The sequence below is a fragment of the Oryctolagus cuniculus genome, chromosome 5 (genome assembly GCF_964237555.1).
Source record: "Oryctolagus cuniculus chromosome 5, mOryCun1.1, whole genome shotgun sequence".
Lineage (NCBI taxonomy): Eukaryota > Metazoa > Chordata > Mammalia > Lagomorpha > Leporidae > Oryctolagus > Oryctolagus cuniculus.
This window is the reverse complement of record NC_091436.1, coordinates 96712349-96735015: the sequence shown is the minus strand read 5'-3', so window position 1 is coordinate 96735015 and position 22667 is coordinate 96712349. Positions and strand designations below refer to the sequence as shown.

The 22667-nt window shown below is 37.1% G+C and overlaps 1 protein-coding gene across 11 annotated transcripts in view; it reads left to right on the top strand.

The window, feature by feature from the left end:
* Positions 1 to 20599, top strand: part of SENP6 (SUMO specific peptidase 6) — a 140046-nt gene extending 119447 nt beyond the window's left edge. For 10 of the 11 annotated variants that reach the window (XM_070073879.1, XM_070073877.1, XM_070073878.1 and 7 more), the window contains 8 exons: positions 55 to 174; positions 3593 to 3685; positions 6656 to 7083; positions 14958 to 15061; positions 16979 to 17067; positions 19022 to 19090; positions 19197 to 19347; positions 20073 to 20599. In XM_070073879.1, the coding sequence (XP_069929980.1) occupies positions 55 to 174; positions 3593 to 3685; positions 6656 to 7083; positions 14958 to 15061; positions 16979 to 17067; positions 19022 to 19090; positions 19197 to 19347; positions 20073 to 20282 (1264 nt within the window). In that variant the 3' untranslated portion in view covers positions 20283 to 20599. The remainder of the gene's footprint in view (positions 1 to 54; positions 175 to 3592; positions 3686 to 6655; positions 7084 to 14957; positions 15062 to 16978; positions 17068 to 19021; positions 19091 to 19196; positions 19348 to 20072) is intronic. The other variant, XM_070073875.1, reaches the window with a different exon arrangement.
* Positions 20600 to 22667: the final 2068 nt, after the last annotated feature.

Here is a 22667-nt window from a genome sequence, read left to right as displayed (position 1 = left end):
CTTTTTAAAATGAAGTGAACTGTTACATTCATTATTTTGGGATTTTTTTAATAGATATTTGGTGCTTGAAAAACTCAAGAAAGAAGAAGCTGATCGAATTCATATATTTAGTTCTTTTTTCTATAAACGCCTTAATCAGAGGGAGAGGAGAAATCATGAAACAACCAATTTGTCGTAAGTCAACTTTAAAAATATTTAACAAATTGTTAACTCACTCAGTTTAGCTGTGTAACAGCACTGGTACACTTATATAGACAAATGCTGCTAGCAAAATCTGAGGGTGTTCAAGGCCAAGTCCCTTATGAATGATGCACTATTTGTATATAACCTAGTAACATTTTCTCATATACTTCAGATCATCTCTAAATTATACTATCTAATGCAATGTAAAACGTTATAATAGTTGTTGTTCTGTACTGTTTAGGAGATAATGACAAGAAAAAAGTTGGTACACATGCAGTTTTTGTTTTGGTTTGGTTTTTGGTTTTTTACAAATATTTTCTATCTTTAGTTGACCATGGATGCAGAATGGAACCCATAAGGAGGACCAGTAGAATTTGAGAAAACAAACACAAATCTCTGCAATTCACTTTTTTTTTTTTTTTTTTTTTTTTTTTTAATTCTGCAATGAGGAAGGAAGCATACGAAATCAGTGAGGGTTCATTTTCATTCTTCACAAGTTTATTTATTCAGCTGCCTGTGCTCTAGTTTGGAAGTGTAATTTAAAAAAAAAAAAAAACTTACTTATTTGAAAGACAGAGTTACAGAGAGAGGTAGAGACAGAGAGAGTGGTCTTCCATCCGCTGGTTCACTCTCCAGGTGGCCACATCGGCCAAAGCTGCGCCAGGAGCCGGGAGCTTCTTCTGAGTCTCCCACATGGGTGCAGGGGCCCAAGGACTTGGGCCATCTTCTACTGCTTCCCCAGGCCACAGCAGAGAGCTGATTTGGAAGAGGAGCAGCCCGGACTAGAACTGGCACCCATATGGGATTTCGGCGCTTTAGGCCAGGGCTTGAACCTGCTGCGCCACAACGCCAGACCCTTTTGGAAGTATAATTTTTTAAATTTTTTATTTGTTGTGAGATAACATCATTTCATTCTATTACCTGTTTGCAAAGTTAATATAATTCAAAATACTCTTTTTTTAAGATTTATTTATTTATTTGAAAGTCAGAGTTACACAGAGAGAGAAAAGGCGGAGAGAGAGATGGGTGTCTTCCATCCGATGATTAAATCCCCATTTGGCCACGACGGCCGGAACGGTGCCAATCTGAAGCCAGGAGCTTCTTCTGGGTCTCCCACGTAGGTGCAGGGGCCCAAGGCATTGGGGCCGTCTTCTACTGCTTTCCCAGGCCATAGCAGAAAGCTGAATCAGAAGTGGGAGCAGCCGGGTCTTGAACAGGCGCCCACATGGGATGCCAGCACTTCATGCCAGGGCGTTAACCTGCTGCACTACAGCACCAGCCCCTCAAATATTGTAATACCTCCAAGTTACCTGGAATTCATCTGTGTTCCTGGTCTAATATCTGGAACAGTATTTTCTAAATCTGACAAATAGTTCTTATTTTTTTAAATAAAACAACTTATATTCTGTTTTACCCTAGATGTTTGATCCTTAATATCTAAGAGAGAATCCTGTGAATATGTACTTTTAATAGCTTTTTGAATGGTTCTTCTCAGATAAGAAAGTATGGAATTACTCCAAGAAGTTCATGAAAAATACAATTAGAAGATAAATTTCTTTTGCAACAACAAAAAATCTTTGAAACCTGTGAATACTTGGGTCTACCAAACAGCTCATGGAAAATGTTTGCTATGAAAAAACTATGTGTAGATTTCAAATACTTTTGTACCAAAAGAAACTTTTATTTCATTTTGAAGTATCCTTGTGGTATTCTCCATCCTAGGCCTGAGTTACTTTGTTTATAGTTCCTATCCATGTAGTATCATAACTACTGTTTAAATTTTAAGTTGATGGCTGCTGTGCATAATATATTTTATACTGCTTCAGCAGTTTCCAATTTTTGTATCTTGATAATAGTTGATAATAGTCAACTTGATTTTGACCAGTGTTTGTAGTCTATCCTGCCTCATCTGCCATCAGATAATGTTTGCTTTTGCTGTTCTTTTTTTCTCAGTTATCCTAAATCATACTCTGCTATACTTCTCAGTATGATTTCTTTTTTTGTGTTTTTAAGATTTATTTTTTTGAAAGTCGGAGTTACACAGAGAGTGGAGAGGCAGAGAGAGAGAGAGAGGTCTTCCATCCATCCACTGGTTCACTCTCAAAATGGTTGCAGCGGTTGGAGCTGCACTAATCCGAAGCCAGGAGCCAGGAGCTTCTTCCGGGTCTCCCACGTGGGTGCAGGGTCCCAAGAACTTGGGCCATCTTCCACTGCCTTTTCAGTCCACAGCAGAGAGCTGAATCAGAAGTGGAGCAGGCAGGACTTGAATCAGCACCCATTTGGGATTCTGGCATTGCAAGTGGCGGCTTAACCTGCTATGCCACAGTGCCAGCCCCTCTCAGTATGATTTCTATATCAATTCTATAGCTATAAAAAGAGTAAGAAAGAAGGAGGACAAACATTGGAATGCACGTGATAATATAGCAGGAATTAAGTAATCTGTTTCCCCCCGGATTAAATGATGGACAGTTGCATACTTTCCTAGTTTATTCCATCTCAGATGCTGTTTTTTTTTGGGTTTTTTTTTTTTTGGTTTTTTTTTTTTTTTTTTTTTTTTTTTTTTTTAAGATTGATTTGTTTATTTGAAGGGCAGAGTTACAGAGAGGCAGAGAGAGAGAGAGAGAGAGAGATCTTCCATCCACTGGTTCACTCCCCAAATTGCTGGAGCTGGGCCAATCAGGAGCTTCTTCCAGGTCTCCCACACGGGTACAGGCGCCCAAGATCTTGAATTATCTTCTATTGCTTTCCCAGGCTATAGCAAAGAGCTGGATTGGAAGTGGAGCAGCCAGGTTTCAAATCAGCAACCATATGGGATGCCAGCACTGCAGGCAGAGGCTTTACCTGCTGTGCCATAGCACTGGCTCCTACTGTTTTCTTTTCTTTTCTTTTCTTTTCTTTTCTTTTCTTTTCTTTTCTTTTCTTTTCTTTTCTTTTTTTTTTTTTTTTTTTTTTTTTTTTTTGACAGGCAGAGTTAGACAGAGAGAGACAAAGAGAAAGGTCTTCCTTTCCGTTGGTTCACCCCCCAAATGGCTGCTGCGGCTGGCGCGCTGCGCTGATCCGAAGCCAAGAGCCAGTTGCTTCCTCCTGGTCTCCCATGGGGGTGCAGGGCCCAAGCACTTGGGCCATCCTCCACTGCCCTCCCGGGTCACAGCAGAGAGCTGGACTGGAAGAGGTGCAACCGGGACAGAATCTGGCACCCTGACTGGGACTAGAACCTGGGTGCCAGCATCACAGGCGGAGGATTAGCCTAGTGAGCTGTGGCACCGGCCCTGTTTCTTTCTTAAATTGTTAAACCGTCTTATACAACTGCTTGAGCCGTATATCTGAGCCTTAATAGTTTATAAGTCAATGTATGTAAGCTGAAGCACTAGAGATGTTTCAGAGCTTATAATGTATATCTTTCTTACAGAATACAGCAGAAACGACATGGGCGAGTAAAAACATGGACGCGGCATGTAGATATTTTTGAGAAGGATTTTATTTTTGTACCCCTTAATGAAGCGTGAGTATGAGTTTTCTTCTGGTAAATGTGGCAGTTTTTTTAATGTATTTATGAGGTGAAGAATTCATTTTAAAGGTTCTTTCTGAAGTTTGTTAGATGTATATTGAATATGCCTATTTTAAAGAAATTTATTGCAGTTTCCCAGTGTGTCACGTAAGAATAAATTTTGCAAATATTGAACGAGGTACCTTTCTAATTTCATTTTATTAGTCAATGCAGAGTAAGTTTAGGTTAATAAAAGCAGTGGTTCTTGTGATCTAACAGATATTCCACAGAAAGGATTACCTTGTAAAATAGGTTGATGAGCTCTCATAAAAGTTGATTCTTTAGTTTAAAACTACATTTGCTTTTAACCTGACAGGAGGAAAGATTGTAGGATTTCTTCCATTTGCTCAAATTGAAAATCATGCTGATTATGTCAAACAGTTTTCCAAGTAAATGGAGATACTTAAATAATATAATTGTATACAGTAACAATTGGAAAACTTATTTCATTTTTTTTTTTTTTTAATTTTGCTATGTCCTCCAGTCAAAGACCACCATAAATATACCTGTAGCTGGACAGCTTCAGTTTATTACTTGCACTGGGGAGAACGTACATCTTGGACAACTCAGGGCCTCTCAGTACAAAGGTGTTTAAAAGACCTGTAACAGAAATTGAGCTTGGATTTGGTGGTTTAAAGGAGGATCTATGGTAGATAAACAAGTAATATTCACTCATATAGCAGAAGAGGGCCTGTTTGGTATTTTGTGTGTTTCACCATGACCTAATATTTTCCTTTGCTTAGACAATTTATGAAATGGACTTATTTTGTCTATTTTAACATGCTTTCAGAGTACCCAAGTAATCTGTCAGAAATGAATTTTTAAATTTAAATAGAAATATAATTTGAGATTCACAGTACATAGGGACAGAGACTCATGTCTTTGAGATCTCTCTCTGTATCCGTGAAGAGACAATGCTTCTGATCATCTTGGTGAGAGGTAGAGAATGAGCAAAGATATAGGGCCAGGAAAAGATTCTATAAGACAGCTACACTATTGGGATGTGAAGAAATAGCCTCCACGTATTACACACTAATGTAATTAGATGGGCTGCCATATATTTGTTACCCATTGTATTTGTTACTTTGCTGATAGTGCTGATTTTCTTTAAACTTGAGTTTAGAAACCATTTGTTATAAGTTGTCACAGTAATTACCAGTGGGTATATATATGGACCTAATCTATATTAAGTGAAATTGCCTATTTTAAGACTCTTCCTCCACTGGTGATTTAGGTTAATGGTATTAAAGGGATCATAAAAGGAAAACCTTGGCTCTTAGAGATTGGAAGTGACCATCTGATTCAGCTTTTCTCTTTCAGTCGGAGGAAAAAAAATTCCTAATTTTTAGGTGAGACAACCAAAAATATGTAGCTTAATCTATATTTGGAATAGCTAAGAAATGTTAAAAAGTATTAGAAACTAAGGTTACACAGCTCACTATAGGTTAAGAATCACAGTATTATACCATATTTAACAGTTTTAAAAGCATTTTAACATTCCTGAATGACTTAGAGTCACTTTATCGAGAATTGATGAGAAGAGGATCTCAGCTTTTCCTACTACCCTAGACTGACCTAACCGAAGCAGAGGATACTGAAAATTAATAATTAAGAACAGGAGAGAAGAGCCTTCATCGTCTGTCCTTTACAGTATTGAAAATGAAACCAGCCTTTATGACCTTTCTACTCAGTGCTGCCTAGTGCTGTTTCTTAATACTAACCTGGGGTAATCTATTATTTTGCAGAAATGAGAATGTAGATTATCCATATTGAGATACTCATTTTTTAATTCAGCAAACATTTATTGAATACTATACCATGTGACCAATATCATTGTGTTTAACTAATAAGTTCACTGACATCAATAGCCTGTTCATTGTGTTCAGCATATAACACTGTGTTTATCAGATAATAGGTCCTCAAAATAATTTGGTATGTTAATAAATAGCCGAGAATGTCCAACTTCTTACCTGTTACTGTTAGTAACTGTGTTACCTGACTTCAACTATATTATATTAACATTGAGGTTTTCCTACCCTTACTAATAATCAAAAACAGAGGGATGGTAAATTAATGGCTAATAAGATACAAGTAGGACTAAGAAAGTTCTAGTATTTTGTTGTACAATAGGATGACTTTTTTTTTAACCTTGATTTAATGAATTTCCAAAGTACAGCTTATGGATTACAATGGCTTCCCCCCCATAATGTCCCTCCTACCCACAACCCTCCCCTTTCCTACTCCCTCTCCCCTTCCATTCACATCATGATTCATTTTCGATTCTCTTTATATACAGAAAATCAGTTTAGCATACACTAAGATGACTATTTTTAATAATGAAAATCTATATTTCTCTTTAAAAATATTAAAAAATTTTCATGTTTTCATGCAAAGAAATGTTAAATTCGGAGAGATAGATATGTTTACCCTGATTGGCTATTACAACATGTGTACAGGTATCAAAATGTGACATGGTACCCCATAAATATGTATATCTTTCAGGCATCAGTTAAATATTTTTAAAATTATTTTTCTAAAATTGAGAGTAATACTAATTAGATTTCTGAAGACATTTTAATCTTGAGGCTAAATTTCTGTCCTTTTACAAAAAGAAAGCAAAGGAACACAAGAAGGAATGGTACTATGAAGTGACATAATTGCCTAAAAAAGGAAATTTTTATTCCAAAAGAAAAAAGTTTCCAAGTATTGTTTACAAAAGTGATGCAGGCTACATAATTCTAACAAAATTGTGTTAATTTTGAATAGATACTGTATTCTGTTGATGATTTCATTATCATATCTAAAAAGTAGGTTGCTCATTCTTAATAGATTTGTTTACAGAAGCTTTAAAATAAAACATTTCAATTGATATCGCCAAATATCAACTTTTCTAATATATTTAGTAGTTTTGTTTGTTTTTTACAGTGCACACTGGTTTTTGGCTGTTGTTTGTTTTCCTGGTTTGGAAAAACCAAAGTATGAACCTAATCCTCATTACCATGAAAATGCAGGCATACAAAAATGTTCAGCTGTAGAGGACAGTTGTATTTCTTCTCCTTCAGCCAATGAAATGGACAGTTCACAAAACTCTTCAGCCAAGCCTGTAATTAAAAAGATGCTAAACAAAAAGCATGGCATAGCTGTAACTGATTCAAGTGTGGGGCAGGAAGAAAGTGACCCTTGTTTTCGGAGAAATATATGCAATGTGAAATGTAGTGTGAAAAAAATTAATCATACTGCGAGTGAAAATGAAGAATCAAATAAAGGAGAACCAGCATGCCAGAAAGTTGTTGATAGGTCTAAAAATGAGAATTGCCTACAGAATGAAAGTTTAAGTTCTATACACCATCCAGGTATGTATCTAAATATTTTGAAAGAATGAAAGAATAAGGTTTTAATCCTATCTGAAATATTAAACAGTTGTTTTTGAAATTGGGATTATTGAGGTAAAATTTCCTCACAGTAACACTACTTTGATAAATACATATAGCAATCATGTAATCATTACCACAGCCAAAATTTAGAACCTTTTCATCACTCCATAAAAGTCTCCTTTTGTTCCCTTTGCAGTCAGTCTCCTCTCCTCTCCTTTTTAGAATTACAGTTTTTGAAATTGTCCTAAAAGGGCCAGCATGGTATAGCAGGTTAAGCTGTCACCTGCGACTCCAGCATCCTGTATGGGCACTGGTTTAGGTTCCAGCTGCTCCATCTCTGGGCCAGCTCCCTGCTAATGTCCCGAGAAAAGCAGCAGAAGATGGCCCATGTGTTTGGGTCCCTACCACCCACGTGGAGACCTAGTCCTGGCCATTGTGGACATCTGGGAAGTGAACCAGTGGATTAAAGTTCTCTCTCTCTCTCTCTCTGTAACTCTGACTTTCAAATAAGTAAATAAATCTTTTAAAAAAGAAAGACAAAAAAAAAAAAAAAAAAAGAAATTGTAGTACAGATTGAACATCCCTAATCTGAAATCTGAAATGCTCCAAAATAGGCAAGTTCAATTTTGACACTAACATGATGCCACGAGTGAAAAATTACACACCTGACCTCAGATCAGAACACAGGTACATTAAAAAAATGTATGAAATTACCTTCAGGCTGTGTATATAAGCTATATTTGAAACTTTAATGAATTTCATGTTTAGACTTGGTCCTGTCTCCAAGGTAAGTTATTGGCATATGCAATCATCCCCAAATTCCAAAACTCCAAAATCTAAAGCATTTCTGGCCACAACCACTTTGTATACAAGATATTCAACCTTTATAAGGTTTACATTTTTCCATTTATAGGAATTTGGATTTACTTTTATTTCATAGGAAATTTATTGTGTTCACCATAAATTACAGTTGCAGAGTCTTTGATCTATAAGGCAAAATTAGTTCATTTTTCTCAATTTGCAGACCAGTAAGCTGAGGTCAGCTGGCCAGAGGCTTCTAAATAAATATTTTAGTTTCCAGAATATTAAGATTTCCAATTAAAGTTTGTTTCTCGTTCTTCACTCTCTTTCATTATTTTCACTGAGAATTGCGGCACTAGTCTAATATCTGCTTTTATATTTTTCTTCAGCTCTAAGAAATTTTGTTTTTTTTTTTTTTTTAAGATTTATTTAATTTGAAAGTCAGAGTTACAGAGAGAGGAGAGGCAGAGAGAGAGAGAGAGAAAGGTCTTCCATCCAATGGTTCACTCCCCAGATGGCCACAACGGCCAGAGCTGTGCCAATCCAAAGCCAGGAGCCAGGAGCTTCTTCCAGGTCTCCCATGTGGGTGCAGCGGGCCAAGGACTTTGGCCATCTTCTACTGCTTTCCAGGGCCAGAGCAGAGATCTGGATCAGAAGTGGAGCAGCCGGGTCTCGAACCGGCACCCATATGGGATGCCGGCCCTGAGAAATTTTGTTTCTTGAGTCTTTTTCATGTTTGTAATACCTGAAAGAAAATCTAAAGTTTCTGTTGAAATTCTTAAATTTGATACCATGTCAGTTATATAATTTCCTATCTTCATTTTCTTTGGATAAAAATGTTGCTTTGAGACATAAAAGAAATTACATAAATTCAGAAATATGTCAAAAATTGTGAATGATGAATATACTGTTAGTACTTGTTTACTTTTTGTAATATTATTTCTTTTAAATATTTATTCATTTATTTAAAAGAGTTAACGAGAGAGATGGAAAGACTAAGGGAGAGATGTTCCAGCCACTGGTTCAGTTACCAAATAGGTGCAATGGCTGGGGCTGGTCTAGGCCAAAACCAGGATCCTGGAACTCTACCCAGGTCTCCAGTGTGGCTGGCAGAGGCCCAAGTTCTTGGGCTATCTTCCATTGCTTACCCAGGCACATTAGTAGGGAGCATGATTAAAAGTGGAGCAGCTGGAACTCAAATTGGGGCTCATATGTGATGCCGACATCTCACGTAGCAGTTTAACCCACTGCAACACGATACTAGCTCCTCTTGTATTATTTTTATTTGTCTGATGTGCTATGCTACATAAATCTGATCTTATTCTAGAAGTTGTCCTCTTTTTGCCCTTTGAGAGATATACAAAGTTATTTCTAAAAGTTCATAGGAAAATGAAATTAAAAGATAATTATGTAGTACAAAAATTTGAAGTCCATGTGTAATTTTTTCATAATACACACTTCCCATGAATTGTTTGAAGGCCCCTCTTAAGAGGTAGAGAGGAACAGTTTAGCAGATACAGAAAAATAGTTCATCAAAAACTAAGCAGATAAGTTCTTCCTTTTCTAGCTCATTTTCCAATCTGTTTCATTAAGAAGGAACTTGAATGAAAGAAGGCAAATTAGATAACCAGTTTTAGCATGTAATACTTGAGAAAAACATCATTTTTATGAACCTAAGGGCAAGAGAACGAGGCATGGAAACATCAGGAATGGAAGGTGGTAGCAGAAGAGTACTGTGTTTCTTCATGAGATAATTAAAGGTTTTGAAATTGATGATGGTTACACAAATGTGAATATACTGTTAGCTCTTAGTATCCATGGGAAATTGATTTCAGATCCCCCTTGAGATACCAAAATCCATAGTCTCTTGTATAAAATGAGATGGTATTGCATACATTTTTGTCATCCTCTCATATACTTTGAATTATCTCTAGATTACTTTAAATACCTAATGTGACATAAATGCTGTGGAAATAGTTGTTATACTGTGTTATTTAGAGAATAATGACAAGGAAAAAGGTTTGTATGAGTTTAGAAAAGACACACTTTTTTTCCCAATAGTTTTCAATCTGCATGAATCTGTCCATGTATATAGAATTTATGGGTGTGGAACCCCTGGAAACACAGGGCCAACTGTACTGAAAGCCATTTAATTGTACACTTTTTAAATGGGTGAATTGTATATCTGAATTATATTTCAACAGAGTTCTTAAAATTAAGTCCCTGGGTGCCAGCGTCATGGCTCATTTGGCTAATCCTCCGCCTGCAGCGCCAGCGTCCCATATGGGCGCCGGTTCTAGTCCTGGTTGCTCCTCTTCCAGGTCAGCCCTCTGCTGTGGCCTGGGAGGGCAGTGGAGGATGGCCGGAGTGCTTGGGCCCGTGCACCTGCATGGGAGACCAGGAGGAGGCACCTGGCTCCTGGCTTCGGATCGGCGCTGCACCGGCCGTGGTGGCCGTTTGGGGCGTGAACCAGCAGAGAGAGGACCTTTCTGTCTGTCTCTCTCACAGTCTATAACTCTATCTGTCAAATTAAAAAAAAAAATTAAGTCCCCATTGGCCAGTTAATTCACATAAAAAGTAAAGGATAATGCATAATTTAAAGCAAAATGACAAAGCCTAGGGCTTCGTGTGCACATGCTCCAGAGTCTTACTGCCTTCTCCTACAAATTGGTGTTTGAGCTAAGTAATAATCAATTAAATTTGAGTAAACAGCCTCAAAAATCTTAATGGAGAGCAACATAAAGAATAATTTATGTTCTATAGTTTACTTTTTTAGTGTCTTTATCCTGTTTATACATCTCTTTATTACAGGTATTGCATTTTTTATTTTTAGTGTTTTACCACATGAACTCTATCTTTCTTAAAATTCAGGAGCTCTGAAACAAATGTTTCACAAAAAAAGTATCATGTGTGTGGTAACACTGTATTTTTTGTTTGTTTTAATGCTCCTATAATCCACTGCTAATAGTGCCCCACAGCTGGAAAAATGGTGCTCTAAAATGGGTCTTTGCATTTTCAGTAATGATTAAACTCCAAGAATACACTCAATGTCTTCACATTGTCCCACTACATGAGTTCTCAAGAACTGACACTGATTGAGAGACCAGCTGATTAAGTTACCACCTCGGTTTATTCATTTGTTTATTGTGTGAGATAGTGGAGGGAATTGACTATATTATTTAGATTATTATTCTATTGGTTTTAAAGTGAACGCGTAGTTTAGTTTGTAAGGTAGATGTCATATGACCACAATTTCTGTGGTTTAGACACATTTTATTTAATAGGTGTTTTTCATTAAAACAAATTTTTTAAAAAGATTTATTTATTTACTTGAAAGAGTTACAAAGAGGCAGAGGGAGGGAGGGAGGGAGGGAGGGAGGGAGGGAGAGAGAGAGAGAGAGAGAGAGAGAGAGAGAGAGAGAGGTCTTCCATCCTCTGATTTACTCCCTACGAGGCTGTGATGGCCAGAGCTGCACCGATCTGAAGTCTGGAGCCAGGAGCGTCTTCCAGGTCTCCAATGCAGGTGCAGGAGCGCCAAGGACTTGGGCCATCTTCTCCTGGCCCCAAGCAAATTTTCTAAAAGGGTAAAGTAAAACATTATTCTTGAGGCCAGTGCTGTGGTATAGTGGGTAAAGTTGCTGTGTGCAGTGCCAGCATTGCATATGGGTGCCAGTTCTAGTCCTGGCTGCTCCACTTCCGATCCTGCTCTCTGTTATAACAAAGATTTAGCCTGGTGCTTTATTGGATTTTTAAATTAATTTATTTATTTGAAAGAGAGCGAGCTTCCACTTATTGGCCAAATGCTGCTGCTTTTCCCAGGTCATTAGTAGAGAGCTGGATTGGAAGTGGAGCAGCTAGAATACAAGCCTGCCGCAATATGGGATGCTGGTGTCGCAGGCAGTGTCTTTACCTGCTATGCCTCAATACCAGTTCCTATTAGTTATTTTAAAGAGTATGTTTCTGATCACAGCATTGAGATTAATATATCTTTTTAGGTGTGCATTTTATTTTGCTTCTTTTCCATACCATCTTGTTTACATTAATATTCTTAACCCCTTTTTTATAACTTATACCAAAATAAATTTTATACTAACATGCCTAAAGATGAGGCAGTGTAAAATTTTGGAATGTTCTGTTGTGTGATCTGATTAATTGGTATTAAAATCCCTATCTCACAGGTGGGCCTTTGGCCTAGTGCTAAAACACCTGTGGGGGGGGGGGGGGGCTAGGGCCATGGCTCACTTGGTTAATCCTCCGCCTGTGAAGCTGGTATGCCATGTGGGCGCCAGTTCTAGTCCCAGCTGCTCCTCTTCTGGTCCAGCTCTCTGCTGTGGCCTGGGAAGGCAGTGGAGAGTGGCCTGGGTGCTTGGGCCCCTGCACCCTCATGGGAGACCAGGAGGAGGCACCTGGCTCCTGGCTTTGGATCAGCGCAGTTCCTGCTATAGTGGCCATTTCGTAGGGGGTGAACCAATGGGGAGGGAGGGCCTTTCTCTCTGTCTCTCTCTCTCACTGTCTATAACTCTGTCAAAAAAAATTTTTTTTTAAAAACCATACCTGTGGTTGCCCCTCTTCCAGGCCAGCTCTCTGCTGTGGCCAGGGAGTGCAGTGGAGGATGGCCCAAGTACTTGGGCCCTGCACCCCATGGGAGACCAGGAAAAAGCACCTGGCTCCTGCCATCGGATCAGTGCGGTGCGCCGGCCGCAGCGGCCATTGGAGAGTGAACCAACGGCAAAAGGAAGACCTTTCTCTCTGTCTCTCTCTCTCACTGTCCACTCTGCCTGTCAAAAAAAAAAATAAAATAAAATAAAAAAATAAAAAAAAACCATACCTGTGTACCCTAGAGTGCCTGGGTTGAATATCCAGCTGTGGTTCCTGACTCCAGCTTCCTGTAATGCAGACCATATGAGTGGTGGCTCAAGTCATTGGTTTCATTGGTTTCCCTGCTAGTCATGTTGCAGATCTGGATTGAGTTCCCAACTCCCAGCTTCAGCTTTGGCCAGTGCTAGCATTCGGGAAGTAAATCAGAAGATGGAGTTAGAGAGAGAATATATGCCACTCAAATAAATAAATTTTTAAAAAATTTTTTAAAAGTGCTTGTCTCCGTTTTCACTACTTTTGTATAAATCTTAGTTTCTTTGAACATTTTATGAAGTGAGCTTCTCTCAGGAAAAGAAATGATTTCTAAGAATTTGGATTCTTGGCACAGACTTTTAAAAGTATCCACTTCACTTTTTCCTATGAATCATTTACTTTCTTTTACTGCCCGGACCTACATTTACATGATGATTGTTTTCATTTTTATATTTTTATTGTCCAAAACCAAGCATATCTATCTAATTTACTATTTACTTAGAGGGAGAGAAAATGAGATAGTAACAGAGAGAACATGTTCTTTTTTTTGCTTTGCTTTTTTTTTTATTTATTTTTTAAGGAATACAAATTTCGGGGGCCAGCGCTGTGGCATAATAGCAGGTAAAACCACTGCCTGCAATGTTGGCATCCCAAATGGGCGTTGGTTTGAGTCCTGGCTGCTTCACTTCCGATCCAGCTCTCTTTTTTGGCCTGGGAAAGCAGTAGAAGAATGCCTAAGTCTTTGGGCCCCTGTACCCAGGTGGCAGACCCGCTAGAAGCTCCTGCCTTTGGATTGGCACAGCTCCAGCCATTGCGGTCAATTGGGGAGTGAACCAGCAGATGGAAGACCTCTCTCTCACTCTGCCTCTCCTTCTCTTTCTGTGTAACTCTGACTTTCAAATAAATATATAAATCTTAAAAAAAAAAAAAGCCCCTCCAAGCTTTCCTTTAAAGAATACAAATTTCATAAGTACAACTTTAGGAATATAGTTATTCTTCCCACCATATCTGCCCTCTCACCTCTTCTCCTCTTCTTCCTCTCCCCTTGACAGTCACATTCTCCATTAAGATTCATTTTTAATTAACTTTGTACACAGAAGACCAACTCTGTACTAAATAAAAGTTTCAACAGTTTACACACACACACACAGAACTGGTTTTCCAGTTAACTCTCAATACAACTTACTGAAGACAAAGTTCCTGCATGGGGAGTTAGTGCACAGTGACTCCTGTTGTTAATTTAACAATTAATGCTCTTATGTATGATGTCAGTGACCACCTGAGGCTCTCAGAGAACATGTTCTTATCCACTGGTTTCCACCCCCCAAACGCCCACAGTGGCCAAGGCTGGACCAGCCAAAGCTGGGAACCAGGAAGTCAGTCCAGGTCTGCGTTATAGGCGACAGGGACTCCGGTAAGCCATCACTGTTTCCTCCATTAGCAAGAAGCTGGAATCAGGCAGGAACCAGATACAGAACCCAGACACTCATATGTAGGATTAACTGCTAGGCCAAGCAACCACCTCTTATCTATCTAATAATGTTTTTAGACTATAGTACAAAAATGCTTACTTACCTACATACATACATAGACATGTTTTGGTTTTTTTTTTGTTTTTTTTTTTTTGATAGGCAGAGTGGACAGTGAGAGAGAGAGACAGAGAGAAAGGTCTTCCTTTTTGCCGTTGGTTCACCCTCCAATGGCTGCCACGGCCGGCGCACCGCGCTAATCCGATGGCAGGAGCCAGGTACTTATCCTGGTCTCCCATGGGGTGCAATTCACTGCACTCCCTGGCCACAGCAGAGAGCTGGCCTGGAAGAGGGGCAACCGGGACAGAATCCGGCGCCCTGACAGGGACTAGAACCTGGTGTGCCGGCGCCGCAAAGCAGAGGATTAGCCTAGTGAGCCGCAGCGCTGGCTCGACATGTGTTTTTAAGTATGCCTATATTTAATCATTTAACTGATACCTAGATTTCAAATTTAATGAATCTTAAGGTCTAAGTAGTACAGCTGTATAATTGAGATGTCTATCTGGTTTTTATTTAAAGTACCTTATTTCATATTTGTGGTATTTCATGCTAAAGCAGATTTTATATCCGTAAGTACTACATCATTAATGTTAACATTAATTTCAGCATTGTATCCTATGAGTTTTAGGCATGACCTTTTTAAATATTGTATGATATTTCTTATTGATACAGATGGCTTAAGCAAAATCAGACTAAATTACAGTGATGAATCAACTGAAAGTGGTAAAATGCTTGATGAGGAACTTATTGACTTCTCAGAAGATCAAGATAACCAGGTAAAATTTAATGCTGGGGAAAAATTTCTAATGTTTTATCTAATTACAGATTTTTCTTTCAAGTTCTATAAGCAGTTCTTTCAACCAAAACTCCATTATGGTTTCTGGATTTGAGTCACATCTCAAAACACAAATTCAGTTTTCAAGTCAGAAGTTGCTGAGATAAATATATTAGTGCTCTTCTTGATGATTTTGCCACTGTGGAATAAACCATAATTCTCCTTTGGTCTAATCTGAGGCAAATGTTGAAATATTTGATTATGTAGTACATGCATACAACAAAATTATGTTATTTTTCTGGTGGCTTTTTTCTTCTGTCCAATTTATTGTGTGTGTATGTGTGAAAACTGGCATAAGCAGATAATTAAAGTTAACACAGGTGAATTTCATTATCTCCTTAGTCTCATTAGCTTCATGGATTTTATTAATACCAAGAATAAAGTATACTTTTAATTGGGGTCGGTGCTATGGTGTAGCAGGTAAAGCCACTGCCTCTGGTGTCAGTATCACATATGGGCACACTGCCTGTGGTGTCAGCACCACATATGGGCACCCTGCTGCTCCACTTCCAATCCAGCTCCCTGCTAATGTGCCTGGGAAAGTGACAGAAGATGGCTCAATGCTTGGGTCCCTGCACCCTATGGGAGACCCAGAAGAAGCTCCTGTTTCCTGGTTTCAGACGGACCCAGCTCTGGCTGCTGCAACCAGTTGGAGAGTGAACCAGCAAATGGAAGATCTCTTGTCTCTGTCTCTCTCTCTCTGTAACTCTGCCTCAATAACATCTTTTTAAAAAAATATTTTGATAGCTCAGCTAAAGGAAACTATAAGGTTTAAGAGAAGAGCTTACATATGAACCTGATAGCATACTTTTGCCAGTTCTTTAAATCTGTTACCTTATTTTTTTAAGTGTTAAGCCAAACTCTGGGTTGTTTTATCTACTAGTGAAAATGCCCTTATATTGTACTTGTCTTTTTTTGCTAAACAAAATGTGATATCTCTAGGTTTATGATGTATGCTTGAGTTTTTCTGTCCAATATTTCCAGGTTGATATTTTTGTTCTGAAATGAAAATGCTCTGAAATGTGAAACTTCTTGAGTGCCGGTGTGATGCATATGTTTTGGATTAGCAGTTCTCAACTAATAAAGTCCATTTAAACATTCTGAAATCTGAAATACTTCTGATCCCAATTATTTCAGATAAGGAATCTAAGCTTGTATAGGAATTACATTCTTGGTATATAGTGTGCACTTAATCTGTTTTTAGTAGTCACCTGTTTTATGTACTAGCTAATTTAACAGTGCTTTATTATCACTATTATCCTTACTATAATTTATTCCATTCATAAAGTTACCAGAAGCTTCCTCAAAGAACACAAACAGCCTCTTTAAGAGAATGTACAGAATAAGACAAAATGCCCTTATAATATCTTCTCTCAAGTAAATTGGATATATGGGTATTGGATATATTGTCAAGGAAGAATGGTGTTTGCAAAAATTTTTGAAATATTTCTGTGAAAAAAATTATGTAAACAAGTAATGGTTATTCATGTTCTATTGTGAAACGGCTGTCTAAGCCAACAAATTAAACTTGCAAAAAGTAAACTAAAATTAGAGAAGTAGTATTTGACAGAAAAAGAACTGGTCATAATATGTTTATGCTTTAAATATTCTAGATTGAGTAAATAGATGTAACAGTTTCTTATATACCTCTAGTAGTTTCTTTCCATTAAAAATGTCAGTCTTGAAACATTAGATAATTGAAATTGAGTAACATACCACATTTTCTAGTGTGTGATCACCTAAAAGTGTTTTTATGTATGTGTTATAAAGATTTTTGTTCCTCATGGTACTATTTTGTTAGATTATTAGTTATTGAGGTTGTGTACTTTGAATAGTAATAGTAGGCTGTCTTTTATAGGATGACAGCAGTGATGATGGATTCCTTGCTGATGACAACTGCAATTCAGAAATAGGACAGTGGCATTTAAAGCCTACTATCTGTAAACAGTAAGCATTAACTGTTTTATCTTGCAAACTGCTTGGTAATTTTTATTTAAATATATTCATAGAATGAAGCAAACTGGATAGTTTTTTTTTTTAAGCAGTTACTTAAGCAAAATTCACAAATGTTGCCAGGAACAATGGGGAAAATTGGGACTTGCTGTCCAGAGATCTTTTCTGTTGTCCCCTTCCATTTTTCTCATGCACACCCAGATGCACACACTTTTCAATAGTGATCATTTATTTGGAGCAAGAAACATTGTATACCAAAGTAATAACATGGGTTTGGAGTTTATGCTGGTTCCATAGCTACTCAAGGCCATCACATGGGGAATATTCTGGTTGATAATCCCAAGTGAGAGTGAGTCAATATGTGTTTGAATTCTCTCCAGAAGCTCTGAACTTCTTATTCCCGAAGTATTACCTATTTCTAGACTTAATCCCCTTTGACCTTATGGAAAATGTTGGTAGAAACTCCATTAAGAAATTTTGAATGACATACATTTGCACAGTGCTCAAGATACCACTTGGGAGACCCATGTCCCATATGAAGTGTTCAAGTCCATCTTCCTGCTAATATACACTCTGGGAGGTAGCAGGTGATTGATTTCTCAAGTAGTTGAGCACCAACTTCTGCCACCAATGTGGGTGAGAGACCTGGATTGGGTTCCTGGTTCCAGGCTTTGCCTGTTCTCCCAATCTCTTCCACCCCCTTCATTTTCAGCTGTTGTGTCAGATTGCAGTCATTTGGGGAGCAAGCCATTTGGAAAAATCATTGTGTCTCACTTCCCTTCTTCCCCTCCCTTCAACATCCCCCCACAATGTCTGTCTATGAAATAAAAATATAGTTTTTTTAAAAATCTTAAAGTTGGGGCTGGCGCTGTGGCACAGCGGGTTAAAGCCCTGGCCTGAAGCACCGGTATCCCTTATGGGCGCCAATTCTAGTCCCGGCTGCTCCTCTTCCAATTCAGTTCTCTGCTGTGGCCCGGGAAAGCACTAGAGGATGGCCCAAGACCTTGGGCCCCTGTGCCCACATGGGAGACCTGGAGGAAGCTCCTGGCTCCTAGCTTCAGATCAGCACAACTTCAGCTATTGCAGCCATCTGGGGAGTGAAGACTTCTCTCTCTGTCTCTACATCTCTCTGTAGCTCTTTCAAATAAATAAAAATAAAATAGAACAAAAAAACTTAATGTTTGAATCTGAGTTAAACATTGTTCTAAAGTAGAATTTCACCAAAAAAACCTGCATCATCCTAAATTGATTCTTATATGTGATGATTCCCTGTTTTTATTTATTTTTTTTTTTAATTTTTTTTAATTTAATTTTTTTTTTTTTTTGACAGGCAGAGTGGACAGTGAGAGAGACAGAGAGAAAGGTCTTCCTTTACAGTTGGTTCACCCTCCAATGGCTGCCGTGGCCGGCACACTGCGGCCGGCACACCGCGCTGATCCAATGGCAGGAGCCAGGTGCTTCTCCTGGTCTCCCATGGGGTGCAGGGCCCAAGGACTTGGGCCATCCTCCACTGCACTCCCTGGCCACAGCAGAGAGCTGGCCTGGAAGAGGGGCAGCCGGGACAGAATCCGGCTCCCTGACCGGGACTAGAACCCCGTGTGCTGGCGCCGCAAGATTAGCCTAGTGAGCCGCGGCGCCGGCTTTATTTAGTTTTAATTTAAAAATGGGACTACTTTCCTTCTACTTTTTATTTGTTGTATGAGGGATGAGTGTTCAAGTTAACATCATTTTTTTTTACATTCTACCAAACTTTGAAGTATTTTTAGGAACCAATTATGGAACTTCTGTATAATATAACAAAAACATATTAATACTCTGAGTATTTAGAAACATAAGAGGGGAATTTTGAATGTTTTTAAATTTTATTGTTGAAATATTACTTTTTTATTTTTCATGCTTTTGTAATGTTATATGAGGTATTCAATTTTTGGTCATCTCCACCCTGCAGACCTTGCATACTACTTATGGATTCACTGAGAGGCCCTTCGAGATCAAATGTTGTCAAGATTCTAAGAGAGTGAGTTCAAAATCACATCTCGTACTTTGTTTTGTATTCTAGTAGAGATGAGGGACTATGTATGTTTACATACATATATATTCTTACTATGTATGCATTATTGCAGGTATTTAGAAGTGGAATGGGAAGTTAAGAAAGGAAGCAAAAGAAGTTTTTCCAAAGATGTTATGAAAGGCTCTAATCCAAAAGTACCCCAGCAAAACAACTTCAGTGATTGTGGTGTATATGTATTGCAGTATGTAGAAAGTTTCTTTGAGGTGGGTTGCAGTTTATTGGATCTGATGTAATAAATAACAAAATAGTATATTTGACTTTATATTAAAGAAACCAGTAAAAAATATTTTCAAAAGCTTGAGCACTGTTTAAAGAATTATTCCAGGGAGCAAAAACTAACAAATTGGAGATATTTTAAGGCATAAAAGGTGTAGTTTATCTAATCCCAGGCATATTTTCCTCTTTCCATCACTGATGAACTTGACCTGTCTACTTTGACTCTTTGTATCTTATGAGATCTCCCATAATCCAAAAGCCTCTTTCACCAAACCCTTTTCTCTTTCATGTTAATATTTCTGGAGAAGTATTTATGTGCATTCTCTCCATTACCACAGATCGATTACTTACTTTTCAAATCCCTGAAATCTGGCTCCATCCTTCTCTTTATATCAAAACTGGTCTTGACCTCCCCGTACCATTTGCCACTGTTGACCTTTCCTTCCTCATTCTCTTGCATATTTTTACATATGTAAATTTCACAAAGCAGGCAAAATTTCACACACTGATTTTGTCAACTCCTAATCTAGATTGTAAGATATGTAGACAGAAATTTTGTGTTTTATCTCCAATGCCTAGTACAATGCCTGGTATATTACAAGTATATGATTAAATGCATATTGAATGAGTTCTTGATTTTTTTTTAATTTTTAACATTAGAATGCTAAAACTAATCTATTATAATTAATATGCACTTATTTTTTATTTACAGAATCCAATTCTCAATTTTGAACTACCTATGAATTTGGCAAACTGGTTTCCTCCCCCAAGAATGAGAACAAAGAGAGAAGAAATCCGAAACATAATTCTGAAGCTGCAGGAAGATCAGAGCAAAGAGAAAAAGAAACATAAAGATAGTTCCCCAACAGAAGCATCTTTAGGCGAAGGAGCAGAACAATATGTCAACAGTATCTCAGATTGACATGACTGTGCTTGCCAGTTCTTCATTCAAAAACCAATGACTTTCAGCTTTGGGTATAGACAGTAAAGAACTGAAGTGCTCACTACTCAGTGATTTGAAATGTTAATGCTTGTATAAATGTCATATAATTAATTTCCAAAGGAGTATGTATTAAGTAAAAGTTTGTAAATATGTTAATGAGGCCAATTTTTCCAGCATTTATAATTATTTTTTTCACTTGTTAGGAAGCTTTTGTTATGTATTTTTCTGTTAATAGTACTTAAAACTGCAACTTCTAAACACAAAATAAATAAAAAGAAAATATTTATAGGAGGAAATGATTAATTTCATATTCTTTAGTGAACTTGTATAATTTCTCAGTGGGTGTGATATAATTCATGGGAATACTCAAGTATCTATGATAATTTTTTGACCATTTACATTTATTCTAAAATAACTTAACATGAAAATAAGATAAAGTGTTTTGAACTAAGAAGACATCTTCATATGCTTATTTAGCAAAAAAAATTAATTCATACCCTCTCAAGTGTTTGAAGAATCCAAGACATGTAATATTTATACTCTACATAAATGTTTAAGAAAAAACGGTACTTAGAACCATTCAAAGAAAAATCACATAGAATTATACCATGAAAAACTAGCTATACTTGCATACGTTATTGTCACATGCATTTCTGAAGACATCAAGACTCAGGTTAAAACATTTGATAAGTGCAGCTTGAATTTCAAATATTCCATGTTACTTTTCTATATTAGAGCATAAAATGTGTTGCAATCTGTGTGATACTTAATAAACATTTTTTTAATTTGTGTAAACATAGGAACCTAAATAGGAATTTACTTTTTTTGTAATAGCTTTTGCTATTTTTTCATTGATCACTCTGTTCCTGTTATTCTGGTAAACAGACATCAAAATTTTTGCCTGATTTTTTTCAGTGTAGATTATTTTTACATGTCAATCAGTTGCATAATACAGTAAAAATATACTTTCGTTTCCTTTTTAAATTACTAAAACATGATGGTTTTGATGACAGGTTTACAATTCACATAGAGATCTTGCATATGTTTGCCAAAACAGCTTTGAGACTTGACATATTTTTTAAGTCATTTTCGGTGGGATACATGTATAACAAAAATAATTGAATAAAAGAAGGCCATTTTGATTATCAGCAATTATATTGTTTCTAACATGGCCATCTTTGGCATTCTAATATCTTAAGCTACTTTTCTAAAGTTAATAAAGTCCATGGGTATGTTTAGGGTGGATAGATGTGTTGTTAACAACCCAGAAAAGTCTATTGAGATACAGTTAATAAGCAAAATATTAAAATTAATCTTAAGGTGGGTCACTGTTAATGTTATCGATTGTATGTTTTTCTGTTCCTTTGACCCATCTTGATATTTTTTCTTTTTAGCGATATGTTAGAGCTATTAGTTCAGATACCATAATTAGCTCATATGAAAAATGAATTTGATTTTATTAATTAAATATGGCAAAATGCTCTTGGATCTCTGATCACACTAAGACCAAAGGTAGATATTGTTTTTTAAGTAACCACCTAGCATCAGTATCAAAATTGTCATTCTTAATTTTTTAAATGAAGGTTATTGAAAAAACTATTCTGAAATACTTAACTGTTTTTGGTTTAATTTTTCATGGTTACATTTTATACTCTTAGCTAATTTTTGATTAGTTAAAAATAGAACTTAGCCCTTGGGACAACAAAAGTCAATTGCATTTCAACATGAAAAATATAGATGGATGAATGTCAGCTTTCTAGACTTGGAGTATTGAGCAGTTAGATGGCATATTTCCCCACCCCATGTGCAATTTTATTTTTGAAAGTTGTGCTAATGACTATATATATTGAAATCTTTGGAGGCTGCTAGATTGAACTCCAAACTAGATTTGAAAATCTTTAGTGTATGTGCACATTCACTTGATAATTATGTACTCTGGTACTTCTATATGTAGTTAAAAGTGAATGTAAGCCTTTTTAAATGTGTTATTAGTACTTAGAACTTGTGAAACAGAACTTTAAGGTCTAGAGGTTTGTTACTAGACACTGAAACTGCATGACAAGTATCTGGTGTCTTAACTAATTAGATGGATCTGTTGTATTGGTTTTCTTGTTGGATAGAATAACAGTTAATCATATTTAGAAGAGTTTTAGATTACTTGGCCATAAAATTTGTATGTATCTCAGCTCTTGGTCATTTAGGAGCAAAGGTGCTGTTTAGTCCTTTCCCTTTGATGTTGCTATATTGACTTCAGACAGCTGAAAACTTAGTGGTACTGTTTCAGGTTCATATAAACCTAAAACAGCTTTTCTTTGTTTAGAAACTCTTAATTAAATATAGGAGGTTTCATTTGAAAGCATAAAT